Below are 16,392 nucleotides of genomic sequence, written 5' to 3'. Positions count from 1 at the left end.
TGGCCTATTTCTTCTGCCACTTTTCTTTCCCTTTGCTGTGGGCTCTCAGGTGGTTGTGGGTAGTGGCATTAAATATGTCCTGTGTGTCTTGTCTCCTGCTTGGACTGTAATCCGTGACAGAGCAACAACTGCTCAATAAGTGGAGCAGCAGTTATGCAGTTACTGTTTATTCATACAACTCTCATTTTAGCTTAAATGTATTTGCTTAGTCTATTGGAAGTCTTGTACGTATCCTGACTAGCTTGGTTTTGGTCATTGTCATTTAAGTAAGTTAATTTTTATAAATGCGTGTTTGGCTAGGAGAATTATGATCTGTGTTGTCGCTGAATGCCTTGTCTTGGACTAGGTGAGAAGATGAAGTGTTTTTTTTGGGGGGGGGAGTTTTTTTCCTTAAGCTTGATGTATAAAATATGTGCAGCACGGTTAGTGGTAAAGTGAAGACAAAGTAGAATTTATATTTGGCCTTTCACTGTATTTTGAAGATTTAGAAGCTAAAGAAATGAATCCTTATTTTTTTAAACTAAGCTGTTTATTTTAAGTAATGAATAGCTTTTAAAAAGCTATTTTAAATAGTTTAATAATTTCTTTAAACAATTTTTAATAATTTCCATTCTGGGCCTCCCTGGTGGCGCAGTGGTTGAGAGTCCGCCTGCCGATGCAGGGGATATGGGTTCGTGCCCCGGTCTGGGAGGATCCCATATGCCGCGGAGCGGCTGGGCCCGTGAGCCATGGCCGCTGGGCCTGCGCATCCGGAGCCTGTGCTCCGCAACGGGAGAGGCCACAACAGTGAGAGGCCCGCATACCGCAAAAAGAAAAAAAAAAAATAATAATAATAATTTCCATTCTAATTGTTGAAATAACATTTATTGAAAAATTCAAATAATTATTAATTGCATAATGTTAAATTTTATAGTTTTGGCTGTAAAAGCTTTAACACCTGGGAATTAATGTTATAGGATTGTTAAATAGAGCTCTAGTATTCACACTGAGTAATGTGTTTTTGACCCTCTGATTGATAAAGTAAGGCATATTTGAATTATTTTCCTATGATTAATAATAGCAACTAATAATCTTTTTTTCCTCACTAGCAGGATCTTCTCACAATTCATGATGCAAGGTTAGGTTAAGTAGAAAAGTAGAAGTTAAATTATCTTTGCCAAGATGACTTCTTGGGGAAAGTTTTTAATTGGACAGTACCTTGATTAATAAATTCACTGAGAACACACTGCCATGTACCAGCAAGTTGGAAAATAAACAATCTTCATAAATTATGCAGAGTGGTGTTGGTTTGCATTAACAGCAATGTTCTGGTTAAAGTTGGGCCAGAAAAAAACACCACTGTGTTCTGCTTCTACTTTTCACTACACACGTAAACTGTGCCAACAGCAGACAGCCAAGACCTGGGAAGGAACGACAAACCAGGACTATGTTGGGCCCCTCAGAATTTCTAGAAACTTCTCTGTAGGGCTCTGTTGTATTAATTTTATTCACCTCTATTAGTCATCCATCTCTGTTTCTCCTGTTCACCTCACATCGGAATGAAGAGAGAATTTGACTGGCTCAGTTTGAGTCAGCTGTCTAGCCTGGGATCGCTGTGGAGGACGGGTGTGTGTATAGGATCAAATTACACAGATATGATCCTTTAAAGTCCTCCTCAGAGTATAGCAGGACTTCAGTCCTTTATTCTTAGTGATTTAATGATTTTTCTTAAGTATAAATGAGAGGTGTTAAATCAACTATATACTTGCTTTTTAATCTTTAGTTTACAGATTACAGCTGCTAATTAAAGATGGGGGCTTGACACTTGGGGGCTATTGAGGACCCCTGTTATTACACTGTATCACAGTTCTCACTAGCTCTAAGGGTTATTTTTTTAATCTCTTGAGGACTAAAAGGGAATACCAAGAGAGCATTCAGAAGAGACAGTCCATGGCTGCTTCCTTATGCCATATGGCTAGCCCCTACTGGTTGCTACAGAGGCCAAAGAGCTGATGAGGGCCTTCTCTCCTTGGCTTCTTCCAGAACTTGGAGTTCTCCCAGTTCTACCACAGAGCTGTTTGCCAGGCTCCCTTCCTTCCATTCCCTCCCTTTCCTGTGTGAATCAGTTGAATTCATTCATCACCACCTAATGCAACTTAAGTTACCCGTCTGCCACAAGAGTCCTGTATGGAATGTTGTTTCCTTGGGCACTTCAAATATTTTAGCATTTTGCCTCTTTAACTCATTTTTTCCCTTGATATTCTAGGATATAGGTATCTATCTGTCTGCCCTTTTATAGTACTAGAATTTCTGACAGTTTTGTTATTAAGATATAACTTTAGCAGAAAATTTCTGTTATATAACTCATAGGAAAAGCCTTATTTATTTTTATAATGAGTCAAATTGATTTTGAGAAGTGGCAGTTGCTTTCTTAACGACTTGCCCCCTCTATCACAGTACTTTCCCATGAGAAAATGTATTCAAAACCACCTAGCCCAGTACCTAATATGTGATGCTACTCAGATGATATTAGCTTCCACTTCCTCTTGATTTTTTAAATGATGTTTCAATCATAGTTTAAAAGTAATACATGTCTACAATACGAAAAGTGGAAAATGCAGGTAAGTATAATAAAGTCACACAATTACCCTACTGTTAACATTGTGAATTTTCCCCAACAAAATTAGGATTATACTGTATTTAGTTTTTTTGTATACTGTTTTCATGTAAAAGTACTTTCCCATGTCACTAAATACCCTTTTAAAGCATAATTTTAAAGAGTATAATATTCTGTTACATAATATGCCATAATTTATTTATTAAACCCTTCTATTTACATATAGCGTTCATGTCATTGAACTAATAATCTCTTCTTTAATAGCTTTATAGATAGAGATTTTTGAGTAAACAGAGAGGAACCTTTTCAGGCTTTTGAGACATCAGTCCTTATATATGTAACCAGTCTCCCATCTCAGCTGCCATACCATCCCATTCAAGCTCTTTATTCTAGACCTTCTTCGTCTTTCTTAGGCTCTGACACCCCACATGAGCATATCCTCCAAGTGGATGACCTCCTCGCCCTGCTGCTCTGGGTCACTCCCGCATGTGGTCACCCTACTTACCCTGCTTAGGCTGTGATTCCCCTAACCCGACAAGGTCCCCCTTTACACTCCACTTTGGCTGATACCCTGCCCTTGTCACCCCTATGTGTCAGACTCTCTGACACCCTGCTTTGGGTCCCCCATGACTCTGCCTCCTCTAATGGCTGTAGTACTGAATTGTTCGGGAGAAGCAGGGGGAAAGAGAAGAGAAGCTACACAGTTTGAAGACATAGAGAAGGGCCTTGCCAAGTGCATAACATCATGCTTGGCATATTGCAGGTATTTGGTGGCAGGGTGTGTGTGTGTGCGTTTGTGTATCTGATTCTTCCCCTCGTGATCCTGGACTGTTGAGCCTTGGTGGTGAAAGAGGAAATACAAACATAACTCAGCTGACTCCCAGCTGACTGCTTCTAATACCAACTCAGCTGCATTTGCTCTTCCTGGAATCCGTACTCTAAGTCACTCTAGTTGATACTGTATTCTGTCTCCCCGAGTAGTTGTTTCTTACCTTCTTTATTGTCACCCATTTCCCAAACTCCCCAGCTTCCATATCTCAGCTAATGACTTTCCCTACTATTTAAATGAGATTAAGATTATTTGACGTGAATATGTGTACATAACGACTTCAAAATGTTTCAGTATTTTTTTTTTCCTCTGAGGCCATTTTATTTGCATGTATATATTACATCCCTAGAAAAAGAATCCAAGGATTTTCCCTCCTGTGTGTTTTCGTCTTGCTTCTTCATGGTCCATGATGCCAGCTGAGGTTGTCAGTACAATGAAACCAAACTGACGGGATGGGAGCAGGTTATTCTGCCATTTTTCTAGATCTTTGAGTTGCACATCAAACCTGGGGCTGATCACTCCACACTTATTTAGCCTGCCTGTGAGGTTCACAACAATTTTCCCAGCCCTGTGATCATCGATGATTTCAAATTCGCCAATGTAACCATGCTTCATCATCACAGTGAGAAACCTGACGATGACTTTGGAGCACGGCCTAATAAGAACCTGGCGTTTGCCTCTCTTTTCGGCATTGTTGATACTCTTGAGAGCATCAGCCAGGACATTCATGCGCACCATTATGGCGGCACGGAAAGATGGCGGAAAGAAGCTGTTTCAGTATTTTTAACTCTCTTTACCTTCTTTCTTGAAACTCTTTCCTTGTTTGCTATTTATTATAGATATATACTATATTGCTTTTATATACATAAATATATATAATCTTTAATTATCATATATATTAATATACTATACAGTCTCTCCCTAATTTTTCTAAGTCTCCTTACCTAACTTTGATACTTCTCCCCTCCAGTTGAATATTTATCCTTCTTAACATTTTGTTCTTATCTCATTAAGTTATTTTATTTCCCTAGATTATCAAATTGACCACATAATATCAAAACACCTAGTTTATGCTACTGAGTTCCAAATTTTTACCTTCCCAACTCTGAACTCACACATAATTCCTAACTGTCTTAGAGCTCCAACAGCTTTTCTCAAACCTATTTTTTTATTCCATGTCATGGTTAATGATCCCCATGAAGCTCCGGGTACTTAAGCCAGAAATGGTCATCTTTATCTCTTTCCCATGTCCCCATACCTAGTAAGTTTCCTATTCTTGTACATTTTACCTCACAAATACTGCTCATTTTCAGACCAACTCTTGCTGATGTATAGTGCAATAGTCCTTACTTCATTCTGCTTTGAATTATAACTGAATTTTTTTTCTTTGGATTTATAATTTCTTAGAAGCAGATTCTACCATGATTATCTCTCTTTGTTGAATTAAAGAATACTCTTCTTTTTTTCTATACTTGAGTCAGTGTTTTACTATATCTTTAACTGGCTTTCCTTAGGCAATAGGAACTTGGTCATGATTCATGATTTGATTATATGTATGTGGCCTGTAAAACACTATTCTTAGGGTTAATGCAGGGAAGAGTGTGGTTTTAGATGATGCATAGCCTGACACAATCTGTGGGAAGAGATTAAATGGCCTTAGCTGTTATTACTTTTAATGAATGGAATCTTCGCTAATTAACAAGATTTTAGTATCTGAGGATGTGTTTTCAAACTTTGATGTTTTGGTCCAAATGCCAGAGGCCAGCTAGATATGTAGTATTTTAAGATGGATTGAATTCCAGAAATCTGTTTTCTTCCTTTAAAAATTATATTCTCCACCCAAAAAGGTCTTAATTTTTAAAGACTTTTTTTTTTTTTTGTGGTGTGCGGGCCTCTCACTGTTGTGGCCTCCCCCGTTGCGGAGCACAGGCTCCGGACGCGCAGGCTCCGGACGCGCAGGCTCAGCGGCCATGGCTCACGGGCCCAGCCGCTCCGCGGCATATGGGATCCTCCCAGACCGGGGCACGAACCCGTATCCCCTGCATCGGCAGGCGGACTCTCAACCACTTGCGCCACCAGGGAGGCCCAAGACATTTTTTTTTAATTTGCCTTCTACTTAAGCAGCTTTGCTTTTCTGTAGTAATACTTTTGGTTATGATATGATTCTGCTAATAATTGATAGCAGAAGAAATAAATGACAGTTGAAGCAAAGAGGCTGCAAAGAAACCTCTTTGCTTATAATTATTCATATTTTTTCCATGACTTACACTTCTTTCCCCAGTTAGGATACAGGTATCCCCGGCTTTTTGAAAATTTGTTTCACACCACTTTGCTTTTACGAAAAGCCTACATTGGTACCTGTTTTTGCTACCAGAAAAAAATCCAAAGAGGATTTTTGCTTTTATGAAAAAAGGTGAAAAGTGAAATTAGCCTTCAGCATTTATTTTGCAGTGAGTGAGCTGTTCAAGTGGCAGCATGCACCCCAAGCAGAAAGAGTGGCACCGCCAAGCTCCTTCCCTAGGAACTACATGAAGCATCCCAGCTGCCATATCTTTGAACTGTGTCTTTGAGCATCTGTGATTTATCTTGATTTATTTTGTGCATCTGTTAGCAAGATGTGTCTTAAGGTAACTGATGCTTCACTTTACGCCATTTTGGCCTACGAACAGTTTCATAGGAATGCTCTACTTTCGGATAGTGGGAGAAACCATATTTTAACTTGGAATAATTACCCATTTTAGGTCCTTCCCTTCCCCCAATAACTAGAATTATAGGGCAATATTTTAATTATTGGATTAGAAGGCTTCTATGGTTTGGCTTCTCATATGTTTTTTAGAGTTCTAAGAAAAGACTGATTCAGAAGAGCTAAAGATTTGGTAAAATAATTTGGTAGTTGTTATACATTCAAAAGAGTTACTAGCTCTTGCCATGTCTTCAGACCATACCTTTTTTTAAAAAAAATAAATTTATTTATTTTTATTTTTGGCTGCATTGGGTCTTTTTTTTTTTAAATTAGTTTCTGCTTTATAACAAAGTGAATCAGTCATACATATACATCTGTTCCCACATCCCTTCCCTCTTGCGTCTCCCTCCCTCCCACCCTCCCTGTCCCACCCCTCCAGGCGGTCACAAAGCACCAAGCTGATCTCCCTGTGCTATGCGGCTGCTTCCCACTATCTATCTACCTTAGTTTGGTACTGTATATATGTCCATGCCTCTCTTTCGCTTTGTCACAGCTTACCCTTCCCCCTCCCCATATCCTCAAGTCCATTCTCAAGTAGGTCTGTGTCTTTATTCCTGTTTTACCCCTAGGTTCTTCAGGACATTTTTTTTTTAATTCCATATATATGTATTAGCATACGGTATTTGTCTTTCTCTTTCTGACTTATTTCACTCTGTATGACAGACTCTAGGTCTATCCACCTCATTACAAATAGCTCAGTTTCGTTTCTTTTTATGGCTGAGTAATATTCCATTGTATATATGTGCCACATCTTCTTTATCCGTTCATCCGATGATGGACACTTAGGTTGTTTCCATCTCCAGGCTATTGTGAATAGAGCTGCAGTGAACATTTTGGTACATGTCTCTTTTTGAATTATGGTTTTCTCAGGGTATATGCCTAGTAGTGGGATTGCTGGGTCATATGGTAGTTCTATTTGTAGTTTTTTAAGGAACCTCCATACCGTTCTCCATAGTGGCTGTACCAATTCACATTCCCACCATCAGTGCAAGAGTGTTCCCTTTTCTCCACACCCTCTCCAGCATTTATTGTTTCTAGATTTCTTGATGATGGCCATTCTGACTGGTGTGAGATGATATCTCATTGTAGTTTTGATTTGCATTTCTCTAATGAGTAAAGATGTTGAGCATCCTTTCATGTGTTTGTTGGCAGTCTGTATATCTTCTTTGGAGTGCATTGGGTCTTTGTTGCTGCACACAGCCTTTCTCTAGTTGCGGTGAGCGGGGGCTACTCTTTGTTTTGATGCACGGGCTTTTCATAGCGGCGGCTTCTCTTGTTGCAGAGCACGGGCTCTAGGCGCGCGGGCTTCAGTAGTTGTGGCACACAGGCTCGGTAGTTGTGTCACACAGGCTTAGTTGCTCCGTGGCATGTGGGATCTTCCCAGACCAGGGCTCGAACCCACGTCTCCTGCACTGGCAGGCAGATTCTTAACCACTGTGCCACCAGGGAAGCCCCAGACCATACCTTTTTGTCTGACATCATCATCATTCATAGTTTATATTGTGTAATTAAATGATTCAACTTCCTTATTTGATCCTCATCATTAGAGTTACCTGAGTGTCTGACTATTATAGGAATGTTTGTGTGTGTGTGTGTGTGTGTGCGTGTGTAATGGAGAATCAGAAACATTGGACAATATGTTGATTAAAATAGGACGTTGTGGGGCGTGAGCCATGGCCGCTGAGCCTGCACGTCCGGAGCCTGTGCTCTGCAACGGGAGAGGCCACAACAGTGAGAGGCCTGCGTACCACACACACACACACAAAAAGGGCATTATGTAAAAGCAAGAGAATAGGATAGGAGAGCTATTCAAGATACGTAGTAGGTTAGAAACAAGGCTTTACATAGGAGCAGTTATAAGGACTCAGATATTCCTAGGCATTCAACAGCCAAATTTGTTTGAGAGGCAGTAATTATGAGCAAAAAACAGTGAAAACCTATTTGATATTCAAAGCGTTGAGAGCTTTACTTTGAAATTAAAAGTTTAAAAAAGTCAACCTCAATGTACATCGACAGATGAATGGATAAAGAAGATGTGGTGTATATTTACACAATGGGATATTACTCAGCCATAAAAAAAAGAATGAAATAATGCCATTTGCAGCAACATGGATGGGCCTAGAGATTATCATATTAAATGAAGTCAGACAAAGACAAATATCATATGATATCACTTATATGTGGAATCTATAACTATACAAATGAACTTATTTATAAAACAGAAATAGACTCACTGACATAGAAAATAAATGGTTACCAAAGTGGAAAGGGGGGGCGCGGGATAAATTAGGAGGTTGGGATTAACATATACACATTCTATATAAAGTAGACACACAGCAAGGACCTACTGTATAGCACAGGGAACTATATTCAATATCTTGTAATAACTTATAATGGAAAAGATCTTAAAAAGAATATATATTTGTGTGTGTATATATGTGTGTGTATAATATGTGTGTGTATAATATACATATGTGTGTATAAATAACTGAATCACTTTTTTGTATACCTGAAACTAACACATCATTGTAAATTAACCATACTTCAATTAAAAAATGGTTATAAAAATAAATTTTAAAAAGTTTTAAAAAGTCAAAAGAATTAGTTTCTACTGCTTCTGGGAAGAGATTTGTCTGAAAATTAATCAGTAATCCTAATGATTTTAAATGGCCCTAATTGTGTCTTCGGTATGTTTTAGTAATATGAACAGAAGTACCATATAATTTCAGCATGTCCACCATGACAACATAATTTTTTGGATTACAGATATGTTTCATTGGTGATCAGTATTCTCAGATCTACTGTTTTGTTCAGTAACTTTAATTTTGTTAGTTTGCTCAACCCCTCAGTCTCTGTTTTGTATCATACTTGTACATAGATCATTGTGAGAGTGAAAAACCATATAGTTTAGTTGTCTGGGCAAATGAGATTTTGGGTGTTGACAGCTCTGGTTTCATTAATAAACTATAAGTAATTCTAAAAACCTATTATATTGGTTATTAATTAAGAAAAGGACACTTATCCTTACACCGTGGTTTTTGCTTTCTTCTTGGTACCTTCTGCCCAGATATTTCTAGCTACACTTTTTTTTTTTTTTTTTGCGGTATGTGGACCTCTCACTGCTGTGGCCTCTGCCGTTAAACGGAGCACAGGCTCCGGACGCGCAGGCTCAGCGGCCATGGCTCACGGGCCCAGCTGCTCCGCGGCATGTGGGCTCTTCCCAGGCCGGGGCACGAACCCGTGTCCCCTGCATTGGCAGGTGGACTCTCAACCACTGCGCCACCAGGGAAGCCCTCTAGCTACACTTTTGGTTCTACTTTAGTAGCACTGAATCTTTTCTCTCCCCATACTGGTACATAAAGAAATTATCTATAGCCATCCAACTCATCATTAGTGAGTATAAATGTTATAAATTAATTTAAATATAGTTAACTTCATCAATTTAGAAATGAGGCAATTGAGGCCTGGAGCTGTTGAGATTTGCCAAGAAAAGAAAGAACTAACATTTACAGAGGACTGACTATATACCAGACACTATCATTTCATATTCCAGTTCTGTGAAGTATGTTCTGTTATCCCCATTTTACAGAATCTCAGGGGTCAAGAAACTTGCCCAAGACCATAAGACTATTCAGTTCTCTTGCACAGTCTAGGGTCTTTTCCACTTCTGTCAGCAAACATTAGAGCTGTTCAACTAAGCCAGTGGAGAAAACAAAGGATTAAGAAACCAACACACTAAATATAACAAAGGATATTTTCTGATTGACAACTTTTATTTTTATAAAAAGACTCAAAGATAAAAATGAATTATCCTGGGTTGTACTGGTATTAAATCACTATTAAAATGTGGGACCATCATAGGTATAAAAGCAACATTACCTTTGCTTATTAGGGTCTTAAAAAGGTTGATGATGTATGTACAAAAAACAGTCACAGAAAAGATAATATATTTACTATCAATTTTGGGATAGAAAGGATCACCAAGGGGGCGGTTATCTTTTTCTTTTACTTTTTCTTTTCTTCTCTTTCTTTTTCTTTTCTTTCTTTCTCCTCCTTCCTTCCTCCCTCCCTCCCTTCTTTTCTTTCTTTTGAAACTGTCTCAAGGGATTCTTTAACCTTTTGCCTTGAGGGTATTCTTCTTATGCTTTTAACAGACACACTCTTGCTGACAGAGGTAGACTCCGTTTGTCCTGGAGCATGATTGGCCTTTGATGTTTGTGGAGTGGGGACAAGCTAGGAGGGGATTTGGGCTCTGTGTTACCTTTTTAAATTCAGTTTGGTGTTTGTGAGAATTAATAGCCTGCTTTTCAGAGTTTCTGAAATGAGATTCCAAAAAATGAAACTGAGCATGGAAATAGTAGGACAAATTAGGGCTTCAACATATAGTATTATGGCATGTCTATTCATTAGTTAAAGAACTAAGTGTTTAAAGTATGCTTGCAAATCTGGGCCTCAATTTACCCTGCTTACATTTATTCGTGAACTCTAAATCTCTTATCTAAGCACTTAATCTAGTTAACTATTGGTAACTACCTTTTTGAAGGGACACCTTCTCTTTAGCCTCTTGACATCTGAACCACTGCTCTTCTGAATGTGATGACCTAAGTAGTAATCAGATCACCCAAGAGTAGCTTTTTAAATTGTTTTTCAAAGATACTTCTTTTCTAGGACCATAAGTGATACATCTTTCGCACTTCACCATCTAATTATTACCTGGGTTTTAATATTTGTATTCTTTTTTTTTTTTTTTTTTTTGTGGTACGTGGGCCTCTCACTGCTGTGGCCTCTCCCGTTGCGGAGCACAGGCTCTGGACGTACAGGCTCAGCGGCCATGGCTCACGGGCCCAGCCGCTCCGCGGCACGTAGGATCCTCCCAGACCGGGGCACGAACCTGTGTCCCCTGCATCGGCAGGCGGACTCTCAACCACTGCGCCACCAGGGAAGCCCAATATTTGTATTCTTTTTTTTTTTTTTTTTTGCTGTACGCGGGCCTCTCACTGCTGTGGCCTCTCCCGTTGCGGAGCACAGGCTCCGGACACACAGGCCCCGCGGCCATGGCTCGCGGGCCCAGCCGCTCCGCGGCATGTGGGATCTTCCGGGATCAGGGCACGAACCCGTGTCCCCTGCATCGGCAGGCGGACTCTCAACCACTGCGCCACCAGGGAAGCCCAATGTATTCTTGATACCTTCATTTTCGTTACAATTTTTTTTTCCTTAGAAGTCAGAGCCGACTCCGGCAGACACCTAGACAAAGACCATCTTTTTCTCTACCTACCAGTTCTCTCCTTCTCTCATCCCTCTCTATCTCTCTATCCCTGACTGCCCCTCCCTCATTCCCCTCTCTTTGTCCCGCCCGTCTTTTTCCCCTTCCCCATTTTGTTTGTCTCAGTATATAGAAAGATAAAAAATAAGAATGATGATAGGTGGAGGTAGATAATTCCTTGTAAAGTTAATATTCATTGACAGAAACATATTAATTTCTTAGTTAACTAATTTAAATTACTTTGCAGTTCATCAGACCTGGGTTAGAATCCTGCTTTATAAAAATAGTATTTATCCATTGTAGGGAGAAAAAGTGATATAGGATCAGTGAATATAAAGCAGAAAGTAAAAGAGCTGTCCTCACTATTAATGGCTTTCATGTATCCTTGTAAAATGTCTGCTATATATATTTACATACATACTTACTGTAGCATATTAGCTACATCCACTCGCCTTTTATAAGTAGGTTTTCAGTAGGTCAGAAAGCATCTATTTAAGTTCAGTTTTAGTCCACTTGATATTACTGTTATAGTATCTCAATTTCTTTTCTAATTTTTTTCTTAAAAAAAATTTTTTTTTACCACTTTCAGGACACTGGTCCCTCAGATATTTTCTGTTTGTATTTTTTTAACCAGTTTTAACATTTGCATCTTATGGCTTCGATCTTAGAAGTGGAAGTAATTGAAGTGTTATGTTCAGAGTAATTAGGAATTAAAGCCTGTGAAAATAAAATTTAGAATTATCCTTGCTGTCATTATGGGGAGTAGTGTAAGGGATCCATATAGGATTGCCAGACCTGTTGTTGAAGATACAGCATGAATCTGTAGAGGGCAGTGTTTGGTCTTCTGGGACCAGGTGAGAAAAGCTGACTGTAGATCAGCTCTGGTTGGGTAAGAGTACACCTGAGGCTTAAGGTGTTCAGGGCATCTGTGGGAGTAATACCAGAGTATTGATAAACTTCGCTTACTATAACCAGGCACCAGAAAATGAACTTTACTTTCTTAACACGTACAAAACAGTTCGCTGCACATCAAATGTAAATCAGGATTTCAGAGTCCTCTCTTATAATACAATAGAAACAATGTTTTTCCCTCCTTGAAACACATTGTCACGTGAAGAATATGGTTGAAAATTCATAAAACTTCTCATACATTAATTACCTAGGTATTTCTGTCTACCAACAAAACACTGTTTGCATATATATCCTTTTGTTCCCATAGAATGTTAGGCACTTTTCTAAACACCCAAAACAGTGGAGGCATTTTGTGGGTCAGGAAAGAGCAGTTAGGAGGTAGCTTAAATTTGAAAGTGGCCAAAATATTACATAATATTTTTCCCAATTAAAGAACATATTATCTGATTAAAATTCCTGTTCTGTTAGATAGATGTTACTACTGAGCTTCCTTTAATCTTTTGTATGACATTAAAAAAATAATGTAGTTATTTTCTTCCTGATTTTTCACAGAGAACTATATTTGAACTTGGCCTTGTTATTTACTTTTTTTGTAGAAGAAATACAAAAAAGAAACAGCCATCAAGTTTAGGTGATTTAGTCAAGTCTGCCAAGTACGTGTATGTCTGAAGTAGTATAGAACCTTTGAAAAACTTGTCAAATTGTTTTTAATATTTTGTTTTTAACACAGCCTGCAAATTATTCTTGATCCATGACCTTAAGTCTTGGGAAGATGGTTCTTCTCTTCTTCAGTCTGTTTCACTTCTTTTCTTGCTCAGTTATGATTGACTATAAGATTATGTTTCTTTCAAGGGAAAAGCTTGACCCCAGCTGCAGATGTTCTAATCTTCTATCTTGCCAGATTTCAGAGTGGAAGAAAGTGAGGCTTTAGGTCAGAAAGGAGCCTTCCCTTCTGAATTCCTTCCCTGTCCCTTCTAGTATCCTGCCACCACTCTGATTTCATGATGGCTCTGAGGTACTACACACATATCCCAAGAAGCAATTTTCAGAGACAATTCAGTCTGAATTCATATGTGAGGGTAGTTTGTTAATGGCATATGCATCACTAAGCAGAACCCTGAACATCTCCTGAAGCACCCGTGTTTAGCTTTAAAGGCACCCTCACAGTTTTCTTCAGTAAAGAAGTCAATTTGTGTATGTAACTAAAGGGTCCATTCTGGTAGTATTTTAAAAACAAAAAAAGTCTGCTGCAAAGGAGAGCTGATGTTTCCACTTTTTGAGACATTTAATTGCTTGTAATTGAAAATGACACTTACCTGGTTAAAAAAAAAATTAAGATCCCACAAGGTATATTCTATTATAGTAAAAGTTGTCCTTCCTCTCACACATCAAATCTTTGAAGAAAAGTTGATTAGCCAGTAAAACAAGCCATCATTTTCCTTTTTATATCCTTTTTATAGGAATATTCCCCATCACCATTCTGCTGCCTGCAAGAACCTCAGCCTTCAAAAAACTTTTCCACTTTTAGTCACTACTTCACTGCAAGGTTTATTAGACTTTCTATACCTTTTTAAAAACCTGGAGCTATTCAGTACCACGCTGTGGTTGTACTGACACGCTTTTCTGACTTGGTCTATTGCACATGCATTATTTTATTTTCCCTGACTTTAGGACTGTGGGATATATATTTCCGTGTCCATATTCTTGAGTCATCTTGAAATAAAAACACAGTTCTTGGACTTCCCTGGCAGGCCAGTGGTTAAGACTCCACACTTCCACTGCAGGGGGCACAGGTTCGATCCCTGGTTGGGGAACTAGGATCCCACATGCTGTACAGCGTGACCAATAAATACATTAATTAATTAAAAAAAAACCCCACAGTTCTTTAAAAAGAGAACCTAGTGCAATCGTTTTGTATGTGAAAACAAAATACTGCCAAAATAATTATTAAACGTATTGGTACATATTCTTTATTAGTTTTGATTGTTGTTTCACTGAAGAGTATGCAGTGCATTGAAGTAGTTACACATTTAAAAAATAACTTTTAATTGAATCAAGCCCAGTCATTCTGAATTATCAAGTTAGAGCAGAACTGCTCCTGTGGAATCTGTGTTCCCATACTTCTTTTCTGATTTTAAGGAAGATGATTGAGGGGCAATTAGTCACTGCAGGTCAGCTCTGCCATTAGGTCTAACCATTTGGTTGTTGCTTACCTAGGACTTATTAATCGTGCTTTATAGAGACTGATGGCAGCTTTGGTTAAGTATGAGTCAGTTGTTCAGCCTGTGTGGCTTGGTCTAGGTGTTATAAGATTTTAATATGCAGGGTATTATTATATCATAAAGTGCTTTTTAAAATAAGAAAGGAGTCACAGGAATGTGATGAAAAAGAACAGTATTTAAAGGACCAGAGAAATGAGAATGAATAAGGTAATATGTAGGAGAGATAATAGAAATGACGGGCTATTACGGAACATCCCCAGATCCACACTGGGTGTCTGGGTGTTGCTCTCTCTCTGCTAGAAAATGTACAAACACATGTACATCCTTAAAAAGTCTTTATAACAAGTCACACCTTTAAAAAATGACTTAATAAATCATTTTTTAGCTCCTTTATATCTATCTTTAAACCCTTCTCATATTCTCAATTTCTCATTTCTTGAAACGAGATTTTAAAAATAACATGTAGCTAAGAGGACTTTTGGGTAGAAAGGTTTTGTGATTCAGAAAATATTTTCCTGAACTTACTCATATCTTTGCCTATCTCTGGTCTCTGTCTCCAGTCTCTAAATTGTAATTATCTGAAGTAATTTTAATGTCTCAGGATTCTAATTTTCAATTAATGCTAATAATGAAGACTCTCAGTTTAAACTATAGGCTGTTGACCCACTTCAGTATCCTATTGGATATAGGAAATTAAGTGGAAACTGGAGACAATAGGAGGTAACAGAGAAGAACTTGGTTAGGAACAGTAAGAATGGTTTGTTCATCCTGCCCAGGTGAAGGTATAGTTCAGAGACCTTCCCAGCATCCAAGAGTAATAGGCACAGAAGGTACAAGGAATTCTACTTCTTGATGCTTTTCCCTGTGTCTTCAGTTGCTTTCCTGACTATATTTTTCAATTTAAACCTTAATCTAATTGGTAATTGTGGTCTACCTTTTTATGAATTTTTACTTCTGTATTGATATTTTTTTTTCTTTAAAAATGACTCCATAAAGAATTAATCACTTGGGGGCTTCCCTGGTGGTGCAGTGGTTGAGAGTCCGCCTGCCGATGCAGGGGACACGGGTTCGTGCCCCGGTCCGGGAAGATCCCACATGCCGCGGAGCGGCTGGGCCCGTGAGCCATGGCCGCTGAGCCTGTGCATCCAGAGCCTGTGCTCCACAACGGGAGAGGCCACAGCAGTGAGAGGCCCGCGTACCGAAAAAAAAAAAAAAAAAGAATTAATCACTTGGGAGTTTTTTCCTGAATGTACCAGGGCTGTAGCAATTATGTTTATTCAAAATAAAAATTCCCTAGGGTCACTGCCCTAGGCTTTTAAACTTTAGTAGTGTATCAGAATAATCTAGAGGGTTTTTTACAAACATTGTTGAGTATCACATCCCTATTTCCGATTGAGTAATTCTGGGCTGAAACCAGAGAGTTACCATTTCTATCAAGTTTCGAGAAGATGCTAAAACTGCTGGTCCTGTAAGCATCCTTTGAGAACCACTGCCATACAGTACTGATCACAGAAGTCTGAGACAGAGCTGGATCTAATCTGCGCTGAATAAACCTTAAGTTGCTTGTAATTCAACCGAGTTATACCTGTTGGTTGGGTTCCAACAATGATCATTTAATGTAGTATTATTTTTAATTTATTTTCATAGATTGGAGCATATGATCAACAAATATGGGAAAAATCTGTTGAACAAAGAGAAATCAAGGTAACAAGTTTATTTCATTTTGTATATTCTGTAAATTGATTATTAACCACAGTTTATTTAATATCTTTCTGTCGACCTTTTAAGGTACAAATTAATATTACTTACGCTATCCAAACTTTTAAA

At 38.6% G+C, this 16,392-nt stretch overlaps 2 protein-coding genes across 3 annotated transcripts in view; one reads left to right on the top strand and one right to left on the bottom strand.

Annotated features, from left to right (window-relative positions):
- Positions 1-16,392, top strand: part of PHTF2 (putative homeodomain transcription factor 2) — a 177,745-nt gene that overhangs the window by 47,827 nt on the left and 113,526 nt on the right. For both annotated transcript variants that reach the window (XM_060107588.1, XM_060107587.1), the window contains exon 3: positions 16,213-16,269. In XM_060107588.1, the coding sequence (XP_059963571.1) occupies positions 16,213-16,269 (57 nt within the window). The remainder of the gene's footprint in view (positions 1-16,212; positions 16,270-16,392) is intronic.
- LOC132496115 (small ribosomal subunit protein uS8) lies at positions 3,722-4,191 on the bottom strand. The gene has a single exon (XM_060108315.1). It carries the CDS (start codon positions 4,161-4,163, stop codon positions 3,771-3,773), a length of 393 nt encoding a protein of 130 aa, XP_059964298.1. The 5' UTR covers positions 4,164-4,191; the 3' UTR covers positions 3,722-3,770.

This window comes from Mesoplodon densirostris, chromosome 9, assembly GCF_025265405.1.
Source record: "Mesoplodon densirostris isolate mMesDen1 chromosome 9, mMesDen1 primary haplotype, whole genome shotgun sequence".
Taxonomy (NCBI): Eukaryota; Metazoa; Chordata; class Mammalia; order Artiodactyla; family Ziphiidae; genus Mesoplodon; species Mesoplodon densirostris.
The sequence above is the reverse complement of the archived record's forward strand: the minus strand, read 5'-3'. Positions and strand labels throughout refer to the sequence as shown.

What these genes read in the sequence shown, in the direction of transcription:
- LOC132496115 (XM_060108315.1), bottom strand. Translation starts at nt 4,163, where the DNA reads ATGGTGCGCATGAATGTCCTGGCTGATGCTCTCAAGAGTATCAACAAT.